The 22,569-nt window shown below is 40.4% G+C and overlaps 1 protein-coding gene across 4 annotated transcripts in view; it reads right to left on the bottom strand.

The window, feature by feature from the left end:
- Kifap3 (kinesin-associated protein 3) overlaps positions 1-22,569 on the bottom strand; it is a 138,542-nt gene that overhangs the window by 41,244 nt on the left and 74,729 nt on the right. For all 4 annotated transcript variants that reach the window (XM_087580237.1, XM_087580238.1, XM_087580239.1 and 1 more), the window contains 5 exon segments: positions 21,746-21,858; positions 15,272-15,437; positions 14,401-14,526; positions 11,916-12,014; positions 8,732-8,817 (listed from right to left, as the gene is read on the bottom strand). In XM_087580237.1, the coding sequence (XP_087436363.1) occupies positions 8,732-8,817; positions 11,916-12,014; positions 14,401-14,526; positions 15,272-15,437; positions 21,746-21,858 (590 nt within the window).

The following is a 22,569-nucleotide window of genomic DNA, read 5'->3' as shown; positions in this document are numbered from 1 at the left end:
TTATATTTCTTTTTGTTATGTGGGTGCAGGCAGCAGGGCAGAGGCGGGAGTAATAAACATACATTTAATAAAGCTGTTGGCTTTTATGTATATACTGCTTTCTCAACAGTGTGGACCTTTACACAGCCTCAACTGAGGCAAGTCTTAAAGCAAACTTTTAGGTATGAGTATCTCCTTAGACAAACTTTTTAAAAAGGTAATGAGGAGACTAACCTGTACAAATAGCATTTTAAATATGCCACTTTAGACCTTATATATAATTATATGAAATTTATTTAATTAAGTAATCATGACTTTTCATTTTTTAATGCTTTGTTTGGGTTTCAAGTCCAACTGTGGTCATTTAATCCAAGTAAAGCAAGACATGTAAGAATCAGTAAAGGAAATATACAAAAAATTTCATGAATATGCATTTTCTTTTATTTAATTTCTAACAAGCTGGAAAAATATCCTAAATTCTATGTGATAAAAAGAAGAACTACAAAAGAGGGCCAAACAAACTTGGCATTAAGTGTAATTTCATTTTATAGAATTAAGAAAAAAAATTTAAAATGTACTTACACTGATAAATTAAATTTTATTGTGTCTATAAACAGGAGCCAGCTCTAGCTGTCTGGCAAGATGATTTTACAAGTTCTATCAACAATTCATTAGAAAAGTCTCTGTGCTCTGTCTCCACCCACAATTAATGGTGAGAGCCAGGCTGGAGTGATGCCTTGGGGTGAGTAAAGGGGTTACCAACTCCAGTGTGAGAACCCAATTTCACATCTGCAGAACTAACATAAAGCCGGCCGCCACTGCAAGCCTCTGCATTCCCAGGGCTCCCATGGCAAGGTGGCAGGCAGACACAGGTCAATGACCAGAAGCTCAAGGGCTAGCTAGTGTGGTGTATGATACAGTGAACAAAAATATCCTGTCTCAAATAATGTGAGAAGTGAGGGCCAACCACTGAGGTTGCACTCTAACCAACACAGGTACCCCCACTTACACACACAGACACAGACACACACACACACAGACACACACACACACAGACACACACACACACACACACACACACACACACATGTATACATCTTAGTGGGAGGTAAAGAGAAAGAGATGTATAAAGGGTGACTACCCATTTTATTTAATTCTTTTTGTAAAATTAATCATCCCATTCATTTACATCTCAAATGATATCCCACTTCCAGGTTACCCCCTCCACCAACACCCCATTCCAAGATATCCCACTCCCTGCTTAGCCTTCCACCAGCCCCCTATCCCATATCTGCCCTCCCCCTTCCTTTTGTCTGTATGAAAGTGCTCCCCCCTCACCTACACTCTCACGCCCCACATTCTCTGCTTTTTGAAAGCTTGATTTCTAATCCTAACCCAATACTTTTTTCTCTGTAACTTAACTATTGTCAGATACATTTAAAGTGTTCTAGGTAGCAGGATTATTATTATTATTATTATTTTTTTGGTTCTTTTTTTCGGAGCTGGGGACCGAACCCAGGGCCTTGCGCTTCCTATGTAAGCGCTCTACCACTGAGCTAAATCCCCAGCCCCGGTAGCAGGATTATTAAACCAGCTTTTTTGTCTGATCAAGATTTTCTTGGAAATCTTTGTGAGGAAGGTTACAATGTATAAAAAACTGCTTTTATACCTTCATTAGTTTATCTCATTTAAGTAGGCCAGCCCTATTTAATATAAAATGTTCTGTACTTATAAGATGACCTTATTTTCCAAGTTAAAATACTAGACCAGGTATTAATTCGATTATTGAACACATTCATTCTGTCTGTGGCCATAATTAACTACTGAAAAAGGAAGAACTATCATACAAATCTCAGCCACCTGAATTGTGTCAATATGTCAATATGCAAGCACACGCCAGGACACTGGGGGTTAGAAAGACAAAAGACATGGCACTGAACCTGAGAACCTAATTATCCCTTCTCTTGTGAGCACTATGTAGTTGGCATAGAACATCTACTGAGGGCCCTGTCACATTCCTGTTCTGGGCTGACTAGCTCATGTGTTCAGATTACAGATCCCAGGGTTCTCCAGAATCTAGACTGTAAACTTTGATATTCAATGGCCTTGTGCTACTGAGCTCCATAGTTATCTTAGTGTCTCTCATGTACTATGTGCATAGATAACATGCTTTAAATGAATGACAACACAGCCATGTCTGAAGAGGGGTATGTTTGCCGGTTTGAGAGGATGTTTTGAGGTCCTCAAATACTTTACAGGAAGCTGAGGATATACTAATGGCAGAAGTGGGTTTTAGAAGCCCTGTAGACAGATGTGTAAGTTCTCCTTTTAAGATTTCCAAGGCCCAGGGAGAAAAGAAAATGATCCACTAAATCAAAATCGTAGATATCCAGGTAGCCAGCTCTCTCATAAGGGCTCCCTGCTCTTCCCCACATGGGCATCATTCATTCCCTGCCTCTCTAAGCCACAAGCAACCTCAGTCACACAGCAACAGTTTACTGATACCCCCCAGTGAGGCTGCAGTATGCAATACATGCAACACTCTTAGTTCACAAAGAACCAAAAGAAACACCTGTTTCAGTTCGTGAGTTTAGGCCTCTGGATCATCCACTCCTATCACCGATGAGTTTCTAAAGAAGTCCTTACAGGATGAAAAATACTTAGCCACTATTACTTAGCATGGCCAGCAACATTACGCTGTCCCTTGATGTCTTTATTTAGTGCTTTCCCACTTTGCTTCACAATGTTTCTCTTGCTTCAAATAACACCAAACTCTCTTTTATTCTTGAAACAGATTTGGATGGAAAGTTGTATCCTCCACTGTGATCAGTAACAGTGACTTGAAAATGGAAAGACCGGCAGCTTTTGTGCAAGCAGAACAGTGCATTAAGATGGCTTGCTGCGAATGCTTCACTCCTTCTTTAAAAGGGGAACAAGAATACCCTTGGGAGGGAATAGGGAGGCAAAGTTTAGAACAGAGACTGAAGGAACACCCATTCAGAGCCTGCCCCACATGTGGCCATACATATACAGCCATCCAATTAGACAAGATGGATGAAGCGAAGAAGGGCAGGCCGACAGGAGCAGGATGTAGATCGCTCCTGAGAGACACAGCCAGAATACAGCAAATACAGAGGCGAATGCCAGCAGCAAACCACTGAACTGAGAATAGGACCCCCGTTGAAGGAATCAGAGAAAGAACTGGAAGAGCTTGAAGGGGCTCGAGTCCCCATATGTACAACAATGCCAAGCAACCAGAGCTTCCAGGGACTAAGCCACTACCTAAAGACTATACATGGACTGACCCTGGACTCTGACCCCATAGGTAGCAATGAATATCCTAGTAAGAGCACCAGTGGAAGGGGAAGCCCTGGGTCCTGCTAAGACTGAACCCCCAGTGAACATGATTGTTGGGGGGAGGGCGGTAATGGGGGTGGATGGGGAGGGGAACTCCGATAGAAAAGGGGAGGGGTTAGGGGGATGTTGGCCTGAAAACCGGGAAAGGGAATAACAATTGAAATGTAAGTAAGAAATACCCAATTTAATAAAGATGAAAAAAAAAAAGATGGCTTGCTGCAAGACTGAAAAGCCACCCAGCGACCAGCCCAACTTGGAATCTATCCCATGTGCGCATACCAAATCCTGACACTATTACTGAAACCACATTGTGGGTGCAGAGAGGGGCCTGAATGGCTGTCCTTGGAGAGGCTTTACCAGCAACTGACTCAGACAATTGTAGATACTAACATTGGATTAAGTTACAGGAAGGACTAAAGGAGCTGAAGGAAAATTGCAACCCCATAGGAAGAGAAGAACAAGAGTGTCAACTAACCTGACCCCTCAGAGCTCCCAGACACTAGGTCCCAAAACAAGGAGTATACATGGGTTACCTGTATACCCAAGGCACCTGTGTGGCAGAGGACTGCCTTGTATGGTCTTAGAGTGAGAGCATGAACCTAATCCTGTAGAAATTTGATGCCTTAGGAAAGAGGAATGCTGGTGGAGTTGAGGTGGATGTGGGTGGGTCGGAGAGCACCCTCTCACAGACGTGGTGGGGTGGGGAGGACTGGGAAAGGGGGCAACTTCTGGAATGTAAATAATTAAAATAATTTAATAAGAAAATGGCTTGGTGCAGATCATGAAGGAAGAGGGGGCAGGAAGACTGATAAGAGCCAGAGATGGCAGATGATTATCAGGAAGAGGTGTTTTCAGAACACTACAGCAGTTGTACATATGCACTCAGGTGCTCAAGTGGTTGTGACAGCATGCACAGGTCCTAAACGAGTTCAAGTCAGACAAAAAGCAGCATGGGGGTCTGGGCACAAGACAGAGACAGAGAGTAACAGAAGAAATTTGATGTATTTAAGGGTGTGGCCCCTGTTAGGTCTAACACAGTTAGTGGACAGCCCACATCCAAGAGTACACAGGTAACGCTAATGAGATTGATGGGTTAACAGAAAGCAAATGAGGACACCAAGTCGGATTGGTATGGAGTAGGGAGGTGGATCCTGGAAGAGATGGAGAAGTGGGCCAAATGGGATTATGATCAAAACGTACTGGATACAATTCTCAAGTAACAATAATTAAAAAAAGATGCTTTTCTCCTCGAAGTTCCCCTAAATGAGGATGCTCAGAAAGCTGGGAGTATAATACTGAGTTTAAAGTAAAATAAGCTACTATAAAATTAGAACATGGGGATCTTTTAACTAAAAAGGTATTTTTACAGTAGAAAAGGCAGCTTCCTTTTTGCTAAAGGTCCTAAAATATACATTTTGCAATTAATTGTAAATTGTCATAGCATAAAATTTTATAAAAATCCAAATTCATCCAGTCTGTGGGGCAACTTCAAATATAAGCTCTGAGCAGTAATTATCTGTCTGAAGTACACACTCAGAATCACTGAGATTAATCAAGACAACAAGCGGTTTATCTTCTGATGTCACCTAAAAATCAAAATGAAAGCAAAGAATGTGGATATTTACTTGTCCTAAAGAAGGGAAATGGTGCTTCGAATAACTTGTGCATAGATTTCTCAACTTGGTTTGGCTGCTCACTCGGGTTAAATGTGTCATGAGCATCGTCTCTAGTCCTCACAGCAAGTGTAAGGATCAGAAGTATCACTGTAAACTGAGTGGTCACAATCTTAAAGGGTTCATGACATTCTTTAATGTATGCTTTAAAAATAAGTTGAATGTAGGAGATCAACCTGCCCCTTTCTGAAAGTCAAAGACTGAATTATGATCAGAGCTTCTATCTAGGTGAGGAAAATTACGTTCTTAGAGTTTGTTATAATTCTCTACTGTCTAGCTAAATTTGGACCTTATAGTCCAATGGCAGAAAGATAAAATAAATATGTTTTTACTAAAACAAGGCTTGTTTCCATATCCTGGTACCTTTCTACCTGCTATACTGGATTTCACTTCTGGGAAGCAGGAGCAGGGTCTGAGCCAGCTGAACAACACAGTGGGGCTTCCAAATCCCTCTGAAGTCTTCATGACAAGAAGGCTTTTCACAATATTATCTAGCACTGTTTTCTTTGTGGCTTTACAATTTAATGCTGACTACAAAGCTATAAGTCTCCCCAGGGAGAATATGATCAACGACATAAAATGAAGGCTGAAGAAGGGGACAAAGGGAAATGAACACCTGCGTTGTTGTTGTTGGTGGTCTTTGCTTTCTCAATGAGTATCATTTTAATACAGTTAGATTCCACCTCGCACCAGTCAGAATGGCTAAGATAAAAACCTCCGGTGACAACGGATGCTGGCAAGGATGTGGACAAAGAGAAACACTCCTCCATTGCTGGTGGGGTTGCAAGCTGGTACAACCACTCTGGAAATCAGTCTGGAGGTTCCTCAGAAAATTGGGCATTGCACTACCTAAGGACCCTGCTATACCACTCCTGGGCATATACCCAACAGATGTTCCAACATATATAACAAGGGCACAGAAAATGTGGTACATCTACACAATGGAGTACTACTATTAAAAAGAATGACTACATGAAATTCTTAGGCGAATGGATGGAACTAGAAAATATCATCCTGAATGAGGTAACTCAATCACAAAAGAAAACACATGGTAAGCACTCATTGATAAGTGGATATTAGCCCAAAAGCTCAGAATATGCAAGATACAATTCACAGAGCATACGAAACTCATGAAGAAGGAAGACCAAAGTGTGGATGCTTCAGTCCTTCTTAGAAGGGGAACAAAATACTCACAGGAGGTAGAGGGTGGGAGAGTCTTGAAAAGCAGAGAGGAGGCTGAAGGGCTAAAAAGGGGGATAGGATCAGGTATGGGAGGAGACTGGGATGATATACAGAGGGTCGGGAATTTGAACAGAGTTGTGTAGCAACGGGGGATGGGAAACTCAGGGTAGCCACCAGCAAGTGCCAGATGCCAGGAAAGCAAGAGGGATGAGATTAGCTGAAATGCCCAATGAAGGGGAGGGAGAACCTGTAGAGACCATATCTAGAGGTTAGGCAAACCCACCCCTCATTGGGGGGCTCATCTTCAAATTCTTAACCCAGAGGGGCTCCTGTCTAAAGTAAATATGAGGACAAAGAGTGGAGCAGAGAATGAAGGAAAGGCCATCCATAGACTGCCCAACTTGGGAATCCAGCCCATATACAGACACCAAACCCAGACACTACTGGGGATGCCAAGAAGTGCTTGCTGACAGAAGGCTGTTATAGATGTCTCCTGAGAGGATCTGCCAGAGTTTGACAGAGTCGGAGGTTCACGGCCAACCATTGGACTGAACACGGGGACCCCAAATGAGGAGTTAGGGGAAGGACTGAAAGAGGGGGTTAGCAACCTCATAGGAAGAACAACAATATCAACCAATCAGACACCTCAGAGCTCCCAGGGACTAAACCACTAACCAAAGAGTATACATGGAGGGACCCTTGGCTTCAGCCGCATATGTAGCAGAGGATGACATTGTATGGCATCAATATGAAGAGAAGCCCTTGGTCCTGTGAAGGCTCTTTTCCCCAATGTAGGGGAATCAAAGGGTGTTGAGGTGGGAGTGGGTTGGTGGGAGGGGGAGCATCCTCACAGAAGCAGGGGGAGGGGAGATGGGAGAGGTTCCCCGAGGGGAGATTTGGAAAGGGGATAACATTTGAAATGTAAATACATAAAATATTCAATAAAAAAGATTAAATTGAAATGACGTTAGAGGAAGTGAGGGAAAAGGTTAAGAACAGACCTTACTATGAGATCAGCAGAAAACTGTGGCTGCAGAGAAGGGAAGCTGCAGGGACTGCGAGGGAACTGTGCACGGGGTGGAGGCGACTCCAAGCAAAAGGCAGGCAACGTGAACTCAAATCCTATGTTTAACTGGGATAAGATGTTATCCTGCAACACACTCATACTTTGTGTCAAATATTCTTACATTAAGGTTATCTTTAGAGCTACCATTTAGTTAATTCTGAAGTAAAACTCCTGCCAAGCCTGTCCAACTACCTCTTCCATTTCTCAGAGAGGAACTGGAGCACAGGAAGAGGTGTGCTACAGCTCACTACTGTTCTCTCTGCTTAGAGACTCACACACGTGGACCTCTAAGCGGCCCCTTGTTCTTATAGTGCATATTTTATATGCAATGACATGGGGGTGTATTTGAAATGATATATATGCCATTAAATTGTTCCCCAAGAGTATTAAATACTTTATGTTTATAACCTCCATGGCCATTTCTAGCAAGCTATGACACATTGGTAAAAATCCTTTTCTACATATATTCCCTATTCTGGCTTAGATCAAAGCTAAAACAGCATTTAATCAATTTAATTCAAAACCACTAAGCGGTACTTAGCCAAGTTTAAAAAGCAGCTGACATCAAGTAAGATGAATTTCCAAAATAAAATTGGACAGGGACATCAACAAGAAAGTTTCTGTCATTAATTTTCTACTCTGCAATGAAATCACTAACAGAAAAGTTAACTCAGCTTATTTTCAATGAATTAGGTAATCAGTTTTCAAAAAATGTTTGTCAATTTGTTTAAAGAGGTTGTTAAGCTCCTAACACTACTGGATAGGCTACCATCAGGAAACCTTACAACATGGCAGAAATGCAGTTCAAAGAAGGCAGCAGGCATGCTATGTCATCAGTATACAGCAAAAGTTAAAAAGCATTCGCGATTACAACACAGCCCTACCCTAAAGCTCGAGGCCAAGAAGAGCTCTACAGCGGGATCTTGATTTTTGGAGAAAATCTAAGTCCAGCCAGTTTCTAACCTAAGACGTAGCTCGTCCCTCTACTCACGTATACTTTTAAATGCCCCAGTTTCAACAATACAATCAAATAACTGAGAAAATAGTTTAAATAAAATTTGATTCATTTTACAGACATGCTTCTAAAAGTAAATGATTCTAGGATAAAGCAGAGATCAGACTGCACTGTAATTATGTGCAAACTCCTCTCATGAGCCTATGGCTAAAAGCTGAAAGCCTCATAGATGTGGGGGTTGGCGAGCTGGGGGTGGAATAGTGGGTTTCTGGAGGGGAAACCGGGAAATGGGGTAACATTTAAAATTAAAAATTAAAAATTAAAAATTTTAAAATTAAAAAATGAGAAAAAATATTAAAAAATAAAAGCTGAAAGCCCAAAGACCTAACTTGGATCAAAGAGTTTTCTAGATCTTAACAAAAGTAAAGTTGTGTTAACATCAATAGTTCAAATTAGGTCTACAATGTCTTCTCTTTCACAAAATAAAATCAGTATAGGTTTTGTAGAGAAAGTACTTACTGCGATAATATCTAACGTGTTATCACAGACTTTCCGGATTTCATTATTTTTATCATGCATCAGGTCTATGAGATATGCTGGAGCTTCTGAATAAAAGTGGTTAAGGATGCAAAATGAATCGAATTGTTACTCTTCAGTCACAGAGAAATTACACATAACATTATGGCAACATGCCACACACAGACAAACACTCACATACACTCTCTCTTACACACACACACACACACACACACACACACACACATATACACTCACCCCCACACTCATGCATTCACATACACAGTACACTCACACTCACACACACATACATGGGAGGAGGAGCTGAAATTGCTTTCTCCGTCTTTCATGTTCATGATATTCAGGGTAACTTATTCATATGACCATAAATATGAGCAAATACTGAATCAGTCAAATCTCATATTGTTGCTATAGTAAGAAGAAAAACTGCAGACATAATATGCCATTTAAAATAACAAAGCATTTTAAAATAAAAGAATTTAAAGAAACAATAAAACATGTGCAAATATAACTCAGATTTAGAAAACCCAGAGAAACAAAATAGTTCAACAAAGAACACAAAGGGGAAACTGGACATAAACTAAACACAACAGACTCCTAAGAGAAGTACATGGCAGAGAGTAAGACAGACAACTTTTACATATGGGCCTCTCATTAGCAAGTAGGCTCAGCGGGCAGGGCAGCCAGCGAGTCCCAGGTGTAGGCACAATGGTATTGGGCACTGTGTAAAGATCCTTGTATTATTCAGATGCTGAGTTCTGTGCCCCCGTAGCTGGTTTGAATCCTTATTCTGAAAATTCAGTCTCAATGTTGTGTAAACATTCCTTGCCAATTTTTCCCTAATTGGTCACTAAAGAAGCTGGTCAGAATGGCTGAGCTGAGGAGAGAATAGGGCAGAACTTCCTTCCAGCCAGGGGAGTTGGGGAGAGAAAAAGGAAGTGGAGATTCACTGCAGGTAGAGGTTCCAGGAGACACCATGTTAAAACACTCAGGGCAGAGAGAGCCCTAACATGCAAGTATCTCGGGGATTTGACTGGGAGGCAGCCAGATTAGTTCAGAGGGTTAAAATAGATCAACACTGCTCAGCTGTTGTGCCTTAAAGCTGTGAAATAAATCTAATAGTGCAGTCTCAATTATTTGCTGGCTAGCTAGGCTGAGAGAAAAACCTCAACACTTAAACAAATGCCACTAATACCTAGAGTTCACTCACCTCTTCTGGAGTACTGAGATTAGACGCTCAACACCATCATACCCACTGTTAATGTGGGTTCAAGGCAATGAACTTAGTTCTTAAGTTTGCAATACTACCACTCTGCCATGAGTTGTCTTCCTGGACCCCTGCCGATTCTTATGGTGTTTTCAGATTTCTAACCTTTTTGTTTACATATAATATTAGTACATATAAAATGCTTCAATATGAATAGAAGTTATTTCAAAAGAATAGCAAAATAGAATTCAAGCAAAGGTAGGAGCCAAGGAAACTGAACAATAAATAAATTGTAGGTAAGCAACTGGTTTTTAAAAGGCAATAATTAAAAAGTTAAGTTGTATGAAAATCTCCTATTTTATAATACACATACACACACACACACACACACACACACACACACACACACACACACACACACACACGCAGAGAGAGAGAGAGAGAGAGAGAGAGAGAGAGAGAGAGAGAGAGAGAGAGAGAGAGAGACTTTGACATCTATACAATGTTGCTCCTGGTGGCAGTGAGTAAACAAAATCCCCAGTGGCAGATGTATGCTACCTCCTCATTTGCTATTGGTCAGGAAGAAAGACCGGAGAGGCCTCCAAAACAAATGTATGCTCTTGTCGTTACTGTTGCTTGTCCACAAGAACCAGATGGTAAGATCTTACTGCTAAAGACAAGACAGACTTTGGTTACAAGATAAAGAGAAGTTAAGTGCCAACTAAACCGGAAACCATCTCCTCACTGGTTAGCCTTCAAAATGCCTGAAGGTTATATGATGGCTGCTGGGAAAGAAGGTTGAGCTGAACCCTATCTGCTACAATGCCAACATGCCATTGTGCAACTGTGGCACAACTGCCATGGGGGTAACCAATACTCTCTTCTTGGACTGTAAAATCAGTCAGAAACCCACACCTGGAAGGGTTAGAGGCCCTGTGGAAAACTGACCACTGTTGTTTGGCTAAATTTCTGTAGCACCAACCTGCCTTCTAAGTAGTTGCCTTATACACATAGGTAAATACACAGCCCTACAAGTACCTCTTTAGTACTCACGAAAGTCCTCAGGATGATATGGCTGCCTTCCAAAGAAGAAATGGAGACCCGCTAGTAATAAAACACTGTCATTCTTTTTGTTAGTCATTCTATAATGACTTTTCATAATAAATTTTTTATGGGCTAGAGGGACACCTCCAAAACTTCAAGAATTTTTAATGCTTTATCTGTGTCTTGAAAGTCTAAGTCGAATTCAAACCTAATTGACTAATTTGAAAACTAATTTGAAGGAGGAGATTTCAAGATAGTATAATTAATATTCAGGCTGAGAAATCTTTCTGCTGGACCTTTTAACTAGGTTTTTTGAAGCTACAAGAATTTGGCCAGAAAGTGCAATTAAAGCTTAAAGTAAAAAGGCTGTAGGTGTTAAAGAGATTAACACCATTTAAAACAGTGAAGTAATTTTCATCAGACAACAGAATAGGAAAGGAGCTTGTGGAGAATTGCGCCAAGCCTTTGAGGACAGGCACTGTGTCCACGTATTGGATTTCCTACACAAATTTCCTATGAGGCTCACATAAGCTATGAGTGTGAAGTTGAAATGGAGACCCTTAGGGTGGTGGAGATGCCAGGAATGCTACAGGTACACATCTCACATACATAATATAACTCCCATACAGTTATCTGTCATGTTCTAGGCTATTCTTAGTGAACATAAGTTTGGTCCATGAGGTGAAGTGAGTTTTACGCTGGTGGCATGCTGGCATTCACAGAGGTTCAGATTCTGAAGAATTGCAGCTTTCAGATGTTCTGTCAATCCCATGCTATTTCCAGCTAATTCCCATAAAAAGAGACCGTCTCATTATCTAACTTCATTTCAGTGTTTGCTGTTTTCTACAGTATTTCAATACATGAATGTTTCTACATTTAAATTGTCATTATATATTCTAAATATTGAAAGGATACGTGTTTCTTTGATTATGACATCTCTTGTGGCCTGATGGAAAACCATCTGATAGAAGACATAAATTATCTGACACACAAATTCATCATCTTCTTGTTGAGCTGAAAGGAAAGAGAAGCTTGCATGACAGAATTGTCTACTCACACATTGAACTGAAAGCATTTGGGAAACACCGGGTGATGGCAACAGGTAAACAAATAACAGATTTGATTTACCCACCCCCACATTGATTTCACACGGAAAAATAACACCTTCTAAAGTCCTAAGCCTTTATTAGAAAATGGACTATTGGGATTGAATGTAGCTCGGTGGTAAAGCACTCACCTAGTAGACATGACAACCTGGGTTTGACCCCAGAAGCACAGGAGAAGAAAGAGGACTAGTATAAAAAGATATTGTGTAAGTAATACTCATAATGTTTAAATTTACATATATTGGCATAAAAGAGGTGTTTTAGCTTCAGTCCTATTTTTATAATAAAATGCTATCATAAATGCTAACTATAGATACATTTTATGTTAATAATTATTACTAATAATACTTATTATAAACTTGTAATTAAGCATAATTACTTATAGAAACCTAACTGAAATGTGATTTATTGATATAGCAATTTTGCTATCAACTCTTGGCAACAGTTCAATATGTTAAAAACATAGTTCCCAGTTAACATAGCGTCTAAGTAGCCACGTGAACTAAACTGTGGGAAGTTTAATCTGCCTTAAATGATTTCCATCACTAATTTCCTAAACTACCCAGGCTATCAATCTTTCTCTTTCCATACAGTTTGCTCTAAGAGGTTTTAAACATTGAAAATGTAAGTAATTCTTTTTTTTCCTACATAGTTCTTAAAACAATTATACACATAATCTCCAGGGGTAAGCTCACATTGAGAGTAGACACAGTAAAACTCTGACCTGATTGTTAACTCTTTAAACATCTCAGCTCTCTCAGTCAAATTACAGCACAACATTCTAGGACTTAGGCCATTTTCTAACTTCCTGCTAACTTGCTGCTAACTTCCTGTAGCTTCACAAGTCTTCTGTCTACTCCACTGCCTTCATTTTCATGCCCCCCCAACTACCTAGTTTCCCTTAATTAATCTATTCTGAAAATTTATGGCTGTAAGAAGGATATATGAAAGTAAATATATACCTACTACACCTCTGAGATGGAATACTTTAAAATATGACTATATCGTTAGAGGATCTTTTAAAAATATTAAATTACAAGCAAATTTTAAAACTTTCAAACAAGAAAACATGCAAAAGACTTATACTAGTCATTTATTTTATTGGTCATGCTTGACTTAAATGGCCAATAACCACAAACTAGAGTTCAATTTCATTAATTACTGGGGTAATTTAGATTAACCTCACAAGGAGATACTGGTAGGAAGGCTGTAATTAGTGGACTCTGCACCATGCCTGAGTGGTGGTGACAAGAACAGCTTTACCTGACTTGCACTGGTGACTGGCCTGAAAACTGGCCCCAATGCACTGAGAAACAGATGGGGAGTATTTACAGAACAATGCCACTGTCTGACTCAGCAGTTCTACTCTTAGGTACACATCTAAAGCATAGCACCTATGCTAATGACCAAAAGGAAAGGTTTTAAAAACATTATTTATAATAATTACCATCCCTAATGTCCCATAGCACAAGACCCATTAAAATGGTACAAAGGATAGGAATATATAATACTATTGTACTATATGCAATGATGAAAAAGAGCAAGTCTATATGTGACATAGATGGAGCTCATAAATATGCACTAGGATAAAATCAGCCAGATTTCACTTACACAGTTAAAACCCAAGCAAAGCCCACTTATCAGTGATATCATTCAACAGTAAAATGATAAGTATGTTTTCTCTGATATGGATCCTAGCTTGGACTCTTGTGTGTAATGTGCACCACATGTGACAGCCAGGAATATTGTAGACACACACTGCTGCAGCTAATTCAATTTAAATTAAGTTGAAAATTCAGGTACTTAGTCCTGACAACCACATTTCAAGTGTTCAGTGGTCACATAAGTTGAGCAGGGCAGATATATGACATTTATTTTTCAGAGGACAGTATCATGTACATCTAGAAAAGAATATGATGTAGAATCAGTTTTCAAGTTAACATTCTTACCTTGAAGTTAAGATATAAGAAACAAGGATTGCACAATAGAGACGACCTAACACAAGATGAAGCTGGACAGACAGAGTGACGCAGTGTTACGTTAGAGGAGGGAAGAGCACATGACGTTAGCCCAGAGCTGCTTCACAATAACATCCCTAACAGCAAGCTCCAGTCCTCTCCCATTATTCTATGCAATCCAAGGCAGGGACTTATTTAAGTTCACTTTTTGTAATTACATAATTTAGTCAATCCTATGATTAATGAAGGAAAGCAAATACATAACATTGCAGACTGTATTTTATATGTTAAAATTTAAAATAATATCCTTTGTGCATTAGCATGAAAATGAATTACCATTCAGCAGTTCGATGAGTGCTGGGATTATCCCAGATTTAGCTAGCAGTGCAGCACAAGAGTCATCCATAGATACTGTTCCAATCATTATGACCACTTCTAAAACAAGGTCATCTTCTGCAGCACCTGCAAAATCAAGGCAAGGAAGGCTGTTGTTCAAGTGTCCTGAGCAGACCCATTTGTTCTGTCAGACATGAGTGTAGAGAAACAACACTGAAAGATGTCCAATCTGTCCCTATGGATCTCTGGATCTTTGACATGCTTATAGACTTGCTTTTTTTTTCTTGTCCTTTTTTTCTTTATCTCTCTCTCTCTCTCTCTCTCTCTCTCTCTCTCTCTCTCTCTCTCTCTCCATGATGGCCCATGGAACTGGTGAGACAATAGAAAGGCATAAATATTTATTTGAAAATACAACTGAGGGGTTGGGGATTTAGCTCAGTGGTAGAGCGCTTGCCTAGCAAGCACAAGGCCCTGGGTTCGGTCCCCAGCTCCGAAAAAAAAAAAAAAAAAACCAAAAAAAAAAAAAAAAAGAAAATACAACTGAAAGATAATGAAAGCAGACAATAAAAGACTCTCATTAATGTTTCAAAGAACCTTGTGTTTGTGCTTCCACATCTGTATGTATACATGGGGAGCACTTGTAAATAAAAATACAGTAAAATAGGAAAATAAACAGGAGAGGGAAACTAATGTTAAGAAATCACTGTTAGGACAGATAAGAATTTACAGCCAATAGGGGGCCTGCAAATAATCCTTCTCAAAACAACGCTGTCAGAGGAGTCTTCGCCTGCACGGCAGACTCACACAGTGCTGTACTGACAACAGCCCTATCTAAACCCAGAGCTTATGCTGAGCTGCACGGGGAACAGACCTGGCTTTAGCTTGTCTTTGAGGAATGGAACCAGCTTGTACTCCTTCAGAACCAGTTCCCAGTCTAGATCTGGGATTGTCAGATTCGCCAGTGTTCCCAAACACTCGATTACAAACTCCTCCTCTTCATCACTGGAAATCTGGGCTGCAAGGTCCCCAACATAATCCTGAGGATGAAAGAATTTCAATGGAGTTAGAATCTAGGAGGCGATCCAAACTAATAATTCAATCTGCTGGTTAAAAACAAATAAGAAAAGCAAACAGAAACATAGTTCTCCATGTAACTTTGTTAACTTGCTAAGGTTTGATGATCAGCTCCACAGAGCACTCCCTTTCTCCCTCCCTCTCTCCCTCCCTCTCTCCCTCCCTCTCTCCGTCCTGCCATGTGTACAAAGGTGCACACATAAAGAAAGAAGGGCTATTTTCTCCTCTGTGGTCCCACAGGAAGACTTGCTCTCAAGTCATAGCCCCATCATGTACTGGCTGTGAACCTTAAGGCTATTTCCATTTCTGAAAACAGGCTGCTGCCTTTAAGAATGTAACTTACAAGGGCATAAAATGGAACTCTCATCTATACAGTGGCCACTTTACACACATTAGAGCTATTACTATGATTACTTGAAAATAAATCTATTTATTTATTTAATTTGTATTCTTTCATATTACATCTTTTTTTCTTTTCTTTTTTCTTTTGGAGCTGGGGATCGAACCCAGGGCCTTGCGCTTGCTAGGCAAGCGCTCTACCACTGAGCTAAATCCCCAACCCCTCATATTACATCTTGACTGCAGTTTCCTCTTCCTCCCCTCCTCCCACCTCTCCTTACTTCTCTCCTCCCAATCCACCCCCACTCAGAAAAGAGCAAGGGACATCAACAAACACAGCATAACAAGCTACAATACAAACAAGAACCTACCATCACATCAAGGTTGGGCAAGGCAGCTCAGAAGGAGGAAAAGGGTCCCATGAGTAGGCAAGAGGCCCAGGGACAGACCCCACCTCCATGTTAGGATTCCCACAAGAACAGAAAGCTACTCAGCCATAACATATAACCAGAGGACCCATGTCATCGCCCTACAAGCTCCCTGTACTCTGTAAGTCCCCAGAGTCCCGTCAGTTGAATCTGTGGGCAGTGTTCTCCTAGTCTGTTCCTGACACCTCTGGCTCCTCCAATCCCTCCATCCCCATTCTTGGCAGGGCTCCCTGAGCTCAGCCTAACGTCTGAATGTAGGACTCTGTATCTGCTCCCCACAGTTGCTGGATGAAGTCTCAGTGGTGTCTTAATAATGGCTGTCCTAGGCTGTCTTCCTAGCACACTCTGCAGGCAGGACAAGTTGTAGGTTGAGGTTTTTGTGGCTAGGTTGATTTCTCAATCTCTCCACTTGACTGAGGCCTTGATTCAGGCTCTGTGTCCTCTATTACTAGGGTCTTGGCTAGGGTTACTCTAGTAGATTCCATTGAGTCTCCATTGCACTGGGTTTTCACTTTGCCTTCCAAATGGCCTCCAATTCTAGTCTTTTCTTCTTCCCTCCCCATGAATCTGATCCCTCCTGTTCCCAACTCCACCTGTCCCAGTCCACTTACAAAATCCATCCTATTCCCCCTCCCCAGGAATCCTTGTGTCCCTCTTTCAGTCTTTAAGCCCCTTTGGTCGGTGCATTGCTGCATGATTTTTTTTACTTTACAGCTAATATCCAATTGTAAGTGAGTACATACAATGTTTGTCTGCTTGGGTCTGGATTACCGCACTAGGATGATAGTTTCTAGTTCCATCCATTTGCCTGCATATTTCATGATGAACTTGTTTTTAATAGCTGAGTAGTACTCCATTATATAAATGCGCCACGTTTTTACTCCATTCCTCAGTTGAGGGACATGTCAGTTGTTTCACGTTCCTGGCTATTAGGAATAAGGCTGCCGTAAGCATAGGTGAGCAAGTGTCCTTGTGATAGGAGGGAGTATATGGCGAGGAGTGGAATAGCTCTGTCTTGAATTAGATCCATTTCCAATTTTCTGATAAACCGTCATATTGACTCTGCGCTCCCACTAGCAGTAGAGGAGTGCTCCCCTCACACCACATCCTCGCCAGCGTGAGCTGTTGCTTGGGTTTGATCTTCGCCCTTCTGACAGATGTAAGATGGACTCTCATTTGCATTTAGCTTTGCATTTCCTGGGTGGCTAAGGATGCTGAACACTTCTCTAAGTGTGTCTCGGCCATTAGAGATTACTCTAATCAATTATTTTTAGGCATCGTACCCCAGTTTTTAATTGGATTATTCAGTTTGTTGATGTCTAGTTTTTTGATACACTAGGATTTGAGTTTTGTACAGAGTAATGGATGTGGATCTATTTGTATTCTACATGCTGACATCCAGTTAGACCAGCACCATTTGTTGAAGATGCTTTGTTTTAATTGTGTATTTCTGGCCTCTTTACTAAAAATCAGGTGTGCATAGATTTGAGGATTTACATTTGGGTCTTCAATTTGACTCCATTGAGCAATGCATCTGTTTTTATGCCAATGCCATGTGTGTTTTTTTTTATTACTACAGCTCTGTAGTACAGCTTTAGATCAGGGATGGTGATACCTTTTATTGTACATGGTTGTTTTAGCTATTCTAGGGTTTGTTTTTCCATATGAAGTTCAATATTGTTCTTTCAAGGTCTGTGAAGAACTGTGTTGGAATTCTGATGGGTATTGTGTTGAATCCGTAGATTGCTATTGGGAGGATGGCTATTTTTACTATCTTAATCCTACTGATCCACGAACATGGGAGATCTTCCTATCTTCTGATATCTTCTTCAATTTCCTTCTTCCTTGGATAGAGTTACCCCAAGATATTTTATACTATTCATGGCTATTGTAAAGGATGTTGTTTTCCTAACTTTTTTCTCAGCCCATTCATAGTTTGTATAAAGGAGGGCTATTAATTTTTTTAAAGTAAATCTTATGTCCAGCCACTTTGCTGCAGGTGATTATCAGCTGAAGGAATTCTCTGGTAGAATTTTTGGGGTCACTTATGTATACTATCATTGCAAATAACAATCGTTTACCTTCTTTCTTTATATTTGTATCCCTTGATCTCCCTTTTTAATTGTCTTATTGCTCTAGCTAGAACTTGAAGCACTATACTGAATAGATATTTCTAAACAGACAGCCTTGTCTGGTTCTGATTTTAGTGAAATTGCTTTGAGTTTCTCTTCATTTAATTTGATGTTGGCTATCAGGTGGCTGTAAATTGCCTTTATTATATTTAGGGATACCCTGTGTATTTCTGATCTCTCCAAGACGTTTTATCATGAAGGGATGTTGGATTTTGTCAAATGCCTTTTTTGCATCTAATGAGATGATCTTACAATTTTTATTTTTTCAGTTTGTTTACATGGTGGGTTACATTGACAGATTTTTGTATGTTAAGCCACCCCTGCATCTCCGGGATGAAGCCAACTTAATCATGGCAGCTCGTCTTTTTGATGTGGGATCTCACTTGTGAGTATTTTATTATTTCTGCATCAATGTTCATGACGAAAAGTGGTGTGTAATCATTTTCTTGTTGAATCTTTGTGTGGTTTGGGTGTCAGGGTACCTGTGGTCTCATAGAATAAGTGGTATCTATTGATAAAATTTCCACTTTTCTTGCATCCAATTTTGTGGAATACAGGTTTTGAAGTATTACCTACGGATTCTCTGGAGTTCCTTGGTGTCGTCTGTTGTCACATTCCTCTTTTCCTTTGTGACTTTACTTTGGTAAGTGTCTCTTTTGGCTAGTTTGGATAAGGGTTTGTTAATCTTGTTGATTTTCTTAAAGAGCCAACTTGTCGTTTCCTTGATTCTTTGCACTGTTTTGTTTCCATTTTATATTTTAGCCCTTAGTTTGATGATTTCTTATTATCTAGTCTTCTTGCATGGGTTTTTTTCCCCCTTTTCATTCTAGAGCTTTTAGGTGTGCTGTTAAGTGGCTAGTATAAGGTCTCTCCAATTTCTTTATGCAGGGACTAGTGCTATGAGCCTTCCTCTTAGCACTGCTTGTATTGTGTCCAGTAATTTTGATTATACTGTGCATTCATTTTCATTGAATTCTAGGATATCTGTGCTAGAAGCTAGATTTCAAATCAGAGAGAATTTATTTAATAACAAGTCTATGACTAATATACTCAACAAATATGTAGTACCTGGTGAATGTGAATAACTGATACTGGGCAGAAATGTTCAGGAGAATATAAATCCTGTTTTCAGAGTGCTTGCCATCAGTCACTGCTGTATCTAGAGGCTCTCCTTCGACTTTATGGCAAGCAGAACAAGATGGAGAAGTCAAGATGGTCATGTTTTCAACTTTTGCAACTGGATAAACTATCAAGGCTTTTGAAAAGATGGAAACATTTATAATAATTTGTTCTAACAGACACGCTCACTGACCCAACATCCTTACAATCTTATAACCCATGACCAGAGTGTGAGGGCACGTTATCTGGCAGGTTGCCGTAGGTAATGGAGAGAGAATTCTGGAGTAAGCAGGCACAGTTAATGAAGAAGACCTGACCCTAAGCCTGGGATATGGGAATGTTGTTGTTCAGGTTCTCATTGTTGAAGATATGGGGTTCATACAAGCTTGTTGCTATTCCCTGACACACAGATACATTAGACACATTTTCAGATGAACAAACATAATAAAATGAACTTCATTCTGGGAAGCAGCACTTAAGCAATAGCTGGAGCACCTGTCCAAAAATGGGAAGGGAAGTGGCTTGGCCTTTCCACAAGTCAAGAGAGGAGACAATTTCAAGGCAGCAAACTGGGTTGGAGCATCCAGAAGGCAGTATAGATACTAATGATCTCTGGAGGACTAGCTTTTCTGATCTTGTTTTCTGACACTTATAAAGCTGAGCCTCACATTTACTCAGAGCAGTGGTACATTTTCTGGCCGTATATTATGATCATTTGTGGAGCTTTTGAATATAGCATGCTCAGATGATTCCCTTCTGTATCAAGTAAATTAAAGGCTCACTGATATAAACCATTAGAGTACTATTTTGTTTGAGTAAGACATAGCTGAGCACAGGCCTATCTGGTCTCTTACATCTGGGCTATTGGATCTTAAATTACGTCAGAAATCCTGAAGCTCATAATTTCACGTTACAATGAGGATAAATGATCAGAAATCATTCTATTAATTTCAGCAGTATGCCGAGTACACAGTAACTTCTTACTGTAGTTTAAACTGTATTTTTCTGAAAAAATATGAGTCCAAATTCAGTACTTTGGGCTAGTTCATGATCAGAGAATTTAAGCACTAGGGTTGTCTGAATTCCCTCCTTTGTCTGCCTTTGTTTCATCTTTTTGAAGTATTTACAAACTGATGATGTGAGTTCTATGAAGGCACATGAGCACAGCCTTGACTCTGGAAGGAATTTTAAGTAGAATAATCATGACAGCTAATGTGTTTCGGCACTCACTTGTTATCAGGAGTTTCTCAACACTTCATTATTATTACGACCCTGAGAAAAGAGTGCTTTCAGTATTTCCCGGGTGAGACAGTGAGCTTCAAGGTGTTAAATGACTTCCCAAGTGTCCGTCAGAGCCTGGTTCTTTATCCTTCTGCTCTTTAGCTTTGCCCTTCAGAACTCTGGGGAGCAAAGGGTGGCATAGGTAACAGGAATCACATCCTTGGTCAGTGCCCGCCTTGCTGGGCTTTCGCTCTGCATGTCCATCAAAAGCAGAGAACAGCAAATCAGGTGCTCTAACTACTTTCTGAAACTTTTAGGAACTTTTTGTCCTGTAGTTCCACTTTGTTTGTTTACTACATTTGTGTGTGTCTGTGTGTCTGTGTGCATGTGCACCCATGCTATGGAGCAGTATGTTGGAAGCTGAACACAACTTGCAGGAGAAAATGCACCAAACTAATGCAAAACATTAATATGGAAATGTGTATGTGTGTGCGCACATGCATGCAGACGTCTGCATATGCATGGAGGGCAGAGACCAACTGAAGGATCAGTTCTTTACACTATATGAATCTTGGGATTGAACTCAGCTTGTCAGAGGGTAATCTAATTATGTTAAGACACTGTTAATTAACTGTCCAAATTAATGGGCTTTGTTATAACACATCATACACATACATAAAGTTCTGATCATATTCACAACCCTCAGACCCTGCTCTCTGCCCACTTCCTCTTCCTAACAGCCTCTTCGAAGGGCTCTTCCCTCTTTCGAGTACTGTGGAGTGAGGTAAGCCTGGCAGACACACAGACACCACGTGTTCTCTCTGTGGGGTCCCAGCTCGGACTCTTCTCCTTTCTTAACTTCATTGGTCAGTGCTGCGAAGCTCAGCGCGTGAAGATTCTCACAAGACAAGAGCTGCTTGGGTCTCGGGGAAACATCTGAGGAGAACCCAGTAAGCTGTCTCCCCAAATGTAGCAACTTAAAGCTATGGTCTCAGGTCTATTTTCATGGAAAGAAGGTCGGGAGCTACTCACAATGAACAAATTCTTAGTGGGTCCATCGTGCTGGGAGATGTTCCTGATCATCTTCATCAGCAGAGGGTCCTTGAGCTTCAGCGCTCTTTTCATGAGCATCTTCAGCCCATTTCCTAGAGCAGGAGAGTGGGGAGTTAATTGGGGTTAGACAGCTCGTGTTTGCACTGCATCCATACTGTAGAATCTAAGTATACAACTTGAATCAACAAACGTGCTGCGTAACCCAAAACTCTCACCACAGAAACGGCACATAGAATATTCCCTTCATTTCAGGAGCTTCCCTTGTGCCCCACCTGTCAATCTTATTTTCCAGAACAACTATTTTTCCTTCACCCTTTCTTTTTCTACTTCTACAATTTGTCTTTTCAAACATAGATGAGCTTTATGACCTAAGCTTCATCAAGACAGGTAAGAACATTGTATATTTTTTTGTTTGGATTATGCTCCACAAAGGAAAAAAAATTCTTTTGGAAAAAATTAAGACTTCTAGGAATTTATTTTAAGACTAAAAAACTACAAATAAAGAGTCAGAGACAGGATAATTTCTTTAGCACCATTTATGCTTGAAAAGGAGTGCAACAAGAGTGAAAAGGCCATGACAAAAATCATAGCTCAATTATGCTTTTATTTTTAAATAAGTCTATTTTTAAAACATTTGCTATTATTTGTGCGTGCGTGCGTGTGTGTGTGTGTGTGTGTGTGTGTGTGTGTGTGTGTGTGTGCGCGCGCACATGATGTTTGTGTGTCTGTGCATGCCATGGCATGCATGCAGAGGTCAGAGAACAATTACGAATAGTCGGATCTCTCCTTTATAAGATGCTGGG

Source organism: Rattus norvegicus, chromosome 13 (assembly GCF_021556685.1).
Source record: "Rattus norvegicus strain SHRSP/BbbUtx chromosome 13, alternate assembly SHRSP_T2T, whole genome shotgun sequence".
NCBI lineage: Eukaryota > Metazoa > Chordata > Mammalia > Rodentia > Muridae > Rattus > Rattus norvegicus.
The sequence above is the reverse complement of the archived record's forward strand: the minus strand, read 5'-3'. Positions and strand labels throughout refer to the sequence as shown.